The sequence below is a fragment of the Gobius niger genome (genome assembly GCF_951799975.1).
Source record: "Gobius niger genome assembly, chromosome: 12".
Taxonomy (NCBI): Eukaryota; Metazoa; Chordata; class Actinopteri; order Gobiiformes; family Gobiidae; genus Gobius; species Gobius niger.
The window spans coordinates 10,916,679-10,924,862 of record NC_136863.1 but is presented as its reverse complement, the minus strand read 5'-3'; the positions used below and the strand labels follow the sequence as shown (position 1 = coordinate 10,924,862).

Sequence of the window (8,184 nt, the reverse complement as noted above, 5' to 3'; positions counted from 1 at the left end):
TTCGGCCTGATCTTCGTGGTACGGACTAGTCCCTTGTTGTTTCTTGCACTCTTTGTCTTTCTTATCTTTGTTTCTTCCCTCGCTCTATATTCTCTTCCCTCCTAGACTTCCTGCCCCCCTTCACTCACACCTCCACTCCCTCCACCACTATCTTTCCCTCCCTCCTCCGAAACCCCCCTTCCTCTTCCTTCTCCCTCTATCTTTCTTGCTGCTGAAGATTGATCAAGGTTTTCAAGGTTTGCCCTTTGCCGTTATTTAGCTTTTAGTTTATGCAGCTTTGCGACGTGTATCGGTCTGCACCTGCGCTCACATGTCTGTGCTCTATATCTAAAAATGTACCTCACCAGCCCCCTAAGCGTAAGGAAGTTTTTGGCCATTTTGACATTTTTGTTTCATTGTACTCTTTTTTCAGAGCCAAAAACTAGTCATTAAATAGTGTTGTTTTAGGGTGGTGAGGTCGTGAGTTTGACTTTATTCCAAAGTTGCTCAAAGGTAGGCAACACCTTCTGAGCTCACACAACTGAAGAAAAAAAAATAAAATCTGGTGGTTCAATAGTTAATGCACCCTCCCCGCCGCCCCCCGTCCAGCCTTCCCCCGCATTATTTTTTCTCTTTCTCTCTATCCTCCTTTTTTCCCGCAGCCTGTCACCGCTCACCACCTCCCTTCTCCTCCTCCCCTCCCTTCCTTTTTTTTTCTTTCAGTGCCTTTTCTTTCTTTCAGCCCTGTCTCTCTTTCGCTCTTCCATGCCCCCCTCCCTCCCTCCCTCCCTCCCTCCCCCTCCCTCCCTCTCTCCACCACCACAACCCAGCTCTTTTTTCTCCCTTTCTTTTATTCTTTTCTACCACCATCTTTCTTTTCTTTGCCCGGGCCCTCCTCCTCCTCTTTCCTTCCATCTCTCACTCCCCACTCCCCCCTCCCTCACCTCTTCATCTTCTTTTTTCACCCACCCCCTTCCTCTTTTTTTTTTCATTCCTGTTCTCTTTCTGTCTTTCTCTCACTCCACTTCTCTTCCTCCGCTATTCTCCTTTTCTTCAACCCCCCCTACACTTCTCTCACCCCATCCGTCTCGAATCACCCCTCATCTTCTCTCTCTCTCTCTCTTTCTCATTCCCTGCCTCCACTCTTCTATACCTTCTCTTCTTAATTTCCATCTTTCATCCCCCTCTCTTTCACTTCCTTCCTCCCTTCCCCTCCCCTCCTTTTCTCCCCCCTCACTTCCCCTTTTCAGTCTGAATTTCTCCCTCCCTCCTTCCACTCGTCATGTCCTCTTCTCTTCCCCCAGTCTCTGCTTTCTCAACCACAGTCTAATTGGGAAACAGCCTATTACTGCACTAACTTTGTACACGTCCCTACAGGTGTCCAGACATGGACCAACTGATCACTGTTTGAGTGAAGTACAGCCATTTTAAATCTTTATAGTATAAATTCAGTTTTGTGCTGCAGGACATTGCTAGACTTTGGGTTTATGGAAGAAATCTTAAGACTATAAGTGACAAAAATGCTAACTTGCAAACAGGGCTGCATAACAGTGTTCCAAAGTATTGTGATTATTTGCACTCTAAACAACTTCAGTCACATTAACTTTTGAGAGAAGACTGAGAAATGAACTGCTCCAATACGAGAATCACATTCACTTCAAAACAAATGTATCAAAGGGTTTGCAGGTTTTACACATTATAAGACTTATTTTGTTGTTTTCAGAAGAAAACATATTGCCTAAATAAGTGGAGCTTTTGCGATTTGCTAATTGTGACCGTTTTTGATTAGATTGTGATTACTTGTGCATCCAAAGTGTAGTTGTTAATCTCATCAGCTTAACCTGATAGTATCAGTTACATACTGTCAATGGTTACATATCACATTTTCTTTTTGTTGTTTTAGATATAAAGGCGGGACAGCATAGCCATAGCAAGTCTGGAGGATGCAGAAAGAAAACCTTTGTGAGAGAAAATCTGTAGAGAAAGAAGTGCGATAGGAAGGAGGGAGAGCAGAAAAGAAGAGGAGTGATGCTGTTGTGGAGGGAGTGGAGGGAGTGGGGGGGGGGGGGGAGTCAGTTCAGATAAGAGCAACAGTACCGGCAGGAGGGGGGAGCAGGCCCCGCCCACTCTCCTCCCTGCACTTATAAAGAGCACAGGATTTTTTTTACACACTCATTTCTGCCCAAGGATGAGGCCCGTGAAACAGCTCGCACATGACCCTGGGAGCACTGTGGTGAGTGACGGGAGTGAGGGGAGTGTTTGGACGTGCAGCGGCCGATCCTCTTCCTGTTTGGTTGTTTCCTGCATGCTCTAATTGTGTGGCTTTGGGTGTCTTTGACTTGGCAACTTTAGTGCGCACGGAAGCTACAGGACACTTTCACTTTCTGTCCATGTCTCGGTTTTGCCATAGTAATGATAGTTTGTCAGGTTTTGTTGCATTTTAACATTGTTTTCCCTTTCTCCCTCCTCCCCCTCTCTTCCTTTTATTTCTTTCCCTCTCTTCACATGCACACTCACTCTCTGGCCCCCTCCCTCTTTTCTTTATCTTTCAGAGTCTTGCTCCTCGCCTCCCCCGCCTCCCTCCTTCCTTCTTCCCTGTTCTGTCTCCACCACTTACACCCAGCCAGTTTGTCTGCCTCACTACTTTAAAAGCAGTCATTCTAAACAATCTTCCTCTTCCTGTCACCTCACAAATGTGGTTCTATCTTATTTGGTCAGGCACTTCTCTGCATTTGTTTTGTCTTAAAATCTCAAAACATTGCTTACATATATAAAAATGCTCTACCAGAGAGACTATGGCTTACATGTTCAGCTCTGTAATGCTAGCCTGTGTCTTACCAGTCTCAGGCAGGCACTGAACAGAAGTGTGAGCGGTCACTTGACTTTTTATGAATGGAAACCTGGGCCCAACTGCCACACAGACTACTGACTGACTACATACTCCACCTTAACTTTGTGTTTGAAATTATTCAAAAGCCTGCCAAAAGGGAAGCAGCAAAAAGCTGCAGATTTTTGCTTGAAACACAACTAAAGAGTGTACACGCAGGCAGGAAGGTGCAATGGGGAAGTGAAGGACTGAATGGGATTTTGTGTACACTGTTCTTTGCTCATGTCGTCCTGTGTTCTATGACAGGAGGAAGAGAGCAGCCAGTCAGAGGTGATGTGCCTAAAGAGGACACTAAGTCCAGTGGACGTTGGGACACAGACGGAGCCTGTGGTGGTACTGTCCCTAGCTCAGGCTGCCGTTCTTGGCCTCATCTCACAGAATGAGATCTTTGGCGGCACTATAGCACCCAATGGTTTCTACACCGGAGAGTCTAAAGACTGTGCCCCCCCACCCCAGGAGGAGGCCATGGAGTACGAGTATGCAGACCAGCTGATTGGAGCAAACGGGGACTACTTACAGGAGCCTGCTGGAGACAAAGAAGCTCAGTGTAGAGAGAGGAGACAGCCCCGGGAGAGGGACCAACCGAACTGTCTTCCCAAATCACCCAGTCCAGCTCACATCAAAGGGGAGAGGTTTGAGGGTGACGATCACCCATCATGTACTCACCTAAACAGACCTGGGGAGGCTGATATGCAACAGGCTTCTCCAAAAGGGGAGCAGGTCAATGTCACACATACTTTATCACCACAAGATGGCGCCTCACACGAAGAACTGGACACAGAGAGGCAGGAAGAGGCCTTAAACCTGAAGATCAGTGGGGACAATGGCGTTTCAATGGAGAAGAGCTTTTATGAGTCCAGTGAGCCAGCCTATGAAGGCTCTGATGCACCCCCACAGGCAGAGTATGAGGGCCCTGGACAAGCCATGTTGTGGTCGGACCCCGAAGGGCTGGCTCGGCGAATGCAGATTGATCGGCTAGACATCAATGTTCAGATCGACGAGTCGTACTGTGTTGACGTGGGTGAGGGGTTAAAACGCTGGAAGTGTCGCATGTGTGAAAAGTCATACACCTCCAAATATAACTTGGTCACACACATCCTGGGACATAATGGCATCAAGCCCCACGAGTGTGTGCACTGTGGCAAGCTGTTTAAGCAGCCCAGCCACCTCCAGACCCACCTGCTCACTCACCAAGGCACGCGGCCCCACAAATGCACCGTGTGTGAGAAGGCTTTCACTCAGACCAGCCACCTGAAGAGGCATATGCTGCAGCACACTGACATCAAGCCCTATACATGCCGCTTCTGTGGGAGAGGCTTTGCCTACCCCAGTGAGCTGAGGACCCATGAGAGCAAGCATGAGAACGGCCAGTGTCATGTCTGTGCTCAGTGTGGACTGGAGTTCCCGAGCTACGCTCACCTTAAACGCCATCAGGCCAGCCACCAAGGCCCAACCAGCTATCAATGCAGCGAGTGCAACAAGTCCTTCGCCTACCGCAGCCAGCTGCAGAACCACCTCCTGAAGCACCAGAATGTGCGGCCCTATGTCTGCCCAGAGTGTGGCATGGAGTTTGTCCAGATCCACCACCTGAGACAGCACGCCCTCACACACAAGGTATACACATGCTATGAAAAAACACACAACTGATCACTTCAGTGACAGCACATACAACACACACTGCAGCTCTGTGAATAACTTTGTGTATTTGTGTGGACAGGGCATGAAAGAGTTCAAGTGTGACGTGTGCTCTCGAGAGTTCACGCTGTCGGCCAACTTGAAGAGACACATGCTGATCCACGCCAGTGTCAGACCCTTCCAGTGCCACATCTGTTTCAAGACATTTGTCCAAAAGCAGACGTTGAAAACACACATGATTGTCCATCTGCCTGTCAAGCCCTTCAAATGCAAGGTGAGTACCAAAGTTGGGCACTATTTGTGGGGTGTATCTAACCAAAGCCCTCCAAAACACCAGTTAGTCTCACATTAATGTGGCTCTAATGTATGGTGTTTTTCTTCTGACTCATTATCTTTAACTGATATTTTCTAGGTGTGTGGCAAGTCATTCAACAGGATGTACAACCTTCTGGGCCACATGCATCTGCACGCTGGCAACAAGCCCTTCAAGTGTCCTTACTGCACCAGCAAGTTCAACCTGAAGGGGAACCTGAGCAGACACATGAAGGTCAAGCACGGCATCCTGGATAATACAACAGACGGACATGGTAAACTTTGAAATGCCCTTTCATTTCCTTCTGCTGTTTCTGACAGGCCATATCCTCTCCTATCCTGCTTCATGATTCTACCGACGGTTCTTTAAAACATTTCTATTTAACTATGTAGCAATAGGATTCTAAGCCCATGCGTCCCTGGTCAACCTACTATAATGTATGAACAATAGACATCTGAAAAAAAAGAATGTCAACTTAGTAAAAAGTAACAGAGGTAACCACAAAGTAACCACACTATTTTTATTTGTTTATTTTGGTTGGGACTGTGCATGTTAATGAACACACATGTAACTCATGTAAACATGCCACACCGGATTGTAGCCAGGGGCTAATTTCCATCAGTTCCATCCCCCAATTTACTTTAAATCAATACTTTGGGGTCTTTCTAGTTGATATCATTGCAAATGGATGAAAGCATTAAAGGGACTAGATGCAAGCTGGTAATTTTTACACACACCACTGCCACCTCAGGTATTACACGTAACTGCAGGTTAAGCTCATGCATGGAGAGGCAGTTGTGGTGAACAGGTCTGAGCTCATTCTACACATTCAGACACTGCTGGAACATGTAGGGGGAGGAAAATGCTTCATTTTAACATTTTTAAACTCCGTATAGTTTGAACCTTTTTCGTCAAAATGTGACGAAATTGGTATTTTTACAGTCACGGCCGTCATGGTCATTAACAGTCTTAATATGTAGAGAAATCTCTAAGATAAGTAGATCATTTTTAGGACAAACAACATAAACTTGAACCTCCAGTCACCAGGTTGAATCAGTCCAATTCTATGCTGCTGTGGGAGTGTTTTGGCAGTAAAGTTTTTGTAACTACTGCCTTGTGTTTCATATTTCCTTATGTTCAGTAGCATCAATACTTGTGTTTCTAGTACTGACACACAACTGAGTTGGCATGAATATATCAGTACTGTGGTATCGATCTGCTCATCGCCAAATCATAGTTTTTGCTACAGATTCATAAATGTTTAGGTCTGTGATACATTAATTTCATTGCCCCTGCTACAGGGAGAAACAACCTTCATAAAAAACCTCATGTAGATTTTGGTCAAACATGTGTTTCTTTAAAATGCAAGCTTGAGTTTCTCTGTATGTCTCCTCAGAACATGCCCAAGATGCAGAGGGTCAGGAAGACTACGAGGAGAACTTCGACTTCAGCGAAAGAGAAAATCGTGCCAATGTAAACAACAGTGGCAACACGGCGGAAATAAACAAACTGTCACCGATGGAGTATTACGGCACCTATGGGAAAAGCATGGCGCGGTACAGCCTTCCAGAAATGGTGAAAACGAACCCATAAGACGTTATTCTACAACATGCACTGGAATCTCTTTATTGCACATCTACTGCCGATATAGACAATATATTTCAGAAAAGGCAACTGCACCTATAATGTGATAAGAAATAACCAATAAAAATCTATGAAAAAAGAAAACAAGAACAAAACAGACATTTGCTGAGGCTCCAGACACAGGACCTAATTAGACTATGAAACAGACCACACGGCCCTCAGAACGGACTTCACTCAGCTGAGGTAAAATACTGGAGTTTATGAAGCCAAAACAGACTCACTTTGGGTTCAGGCGCTGCTTGAAGTGAACTTTCTTGATCAATTCCAATTTAAACTTGAATCACAGAATCACTGCAGATGCACCTATACAGAAAACTGTGAAATTAATATAAATTGAAATATATGTTTGAAAAAAATGCTCACAAAATGTGATTTAGGGTTTTGCACATTGAGCAAGCTTCTAATGTTCATACTAGTGCTAAAATCTTGCTCACAAAGCTTTTGTGTTTGTATTTGCCTTTCAAATCATTCCAAATGTTCGCCAAAGAGTAAGAAGATTCAAAACAGTCTTTAACAGAATATAGGCCGCAAATAGAAGTATTTCAAAATGAGGTCACCATTGTAACATGATGTGCACTTTTGCAATAAAAAAGACGGAACTACATGAATCAACCTAGTTCTTTTGCACAATTTCAGTACAACTAACAATACAATGATGGTTTTACCCCACATTATAACAATGTTGCATTCATACTGCAGTACAGTGAGATTTAAAAACATGCAGTTGTGTTTTTGTATGGTCTGGTCACATAAAACCAGACAAACACCAAACGAGGTGATGAAACTCTGAGGGAAAAGTCCTCGTTTGGCAACAGTAGTTTGTGTGTTGTGTTCAAAATATAATATTGAAAGACAACCAGGTCCCTGTATCCTGGTTGGGGAACACTGCGCTACATCACTAAAAGCCACTGATGCAAGTGCAGTATAAAAGTAAACCTCAACAAACTGCACCCCAGGAAATGACGATTAAACAATATGGTCAACCTTTAGGAAGAGTGCACTAACATGGTGGCTGTAGGGCTGTAGTGTGCCTTACCAAAGAGGACACTTGTCATGGCCAGGGCTCTCTGTGGTGCATTACCGGTTGCTGAATGACAGAACGTCTCTGGATGCAGGAGAAGCTGGGTGGAGCCAGTGGCAGTGGTGCACAGCTGAGTTGCCCCAAAACCAAAGGTGTGGTGTAGTTGATGCGACTGTGACAGAAGATGAGTTACTGAGGCCATCAAAAACATACTTTTTCTCAACATCTTCTCTTAAATTGGCAAATTGACTAACATAAACATGGGACAGTGATTTGTTTACAACCTTTATAACCCTGAATGCTTTATTCCTTTTGGACAAACTTTGATAGGTAGTGCTTGTAGGATGCCCTCTTAGTGGTTTATGTTGCATGTGAGCACAACCACAAGTTCCACTAAACATTCCTCATTTGAAAGCCAAGAACTTCAGTCACTGAGCTTTAAGTACTTATGTATGCACTAACACTACTTAGGATTTGATTAGGTGCTGGGATTGTGGAAGTAGGAGAGTTCATGTTCATTTTCAAACTGCTTTTAACCATCAGGTCTTGCAAAGCAAAGTGTGGGCTCATTCTGCGTTCAGATAGTTGTCTTGAGCACCAAAACAAAGCCAAATGCAGACCATCGAAATTATGGGAAATCATGATTTTTTAATTACATTTATATATATAAAGCATAATATTGAAATATATATTTGACTGAACAAG

At 44.6% G+C, this 8,184-nt stretch overlaps 1 protein-coding gene across 1 annotated transcript; it reads left to right on the top strand.

Annotated features, from left to right (window-relative positions):
- Positions 1–2,166: 2,166 nt before the first annotated feature.
- On the top strand, positions 2,167–7,079 carry znf710a (zinc finger protein 710a). The gene is made up of 5 exons (XM_079567609.1): positions 2,167–2,212; positions 3,113–4,480; positions 4,584–4,775; positions 4,914–5,088; positions 6,211–7,079. Exons 1-5 carry the CDS (start codon positions 2,168–2,170, stop codon positions 6,405–6,407), a joined length of 1,977 nt encoding a protein of 658 aa, XP_079423735.1. The 5' UTR covers position 2,167; the 3' UTR covers positions 6,408–7,079.
- Positions 7,080–8,184: the final 1,105 nt, after the last annotated feature.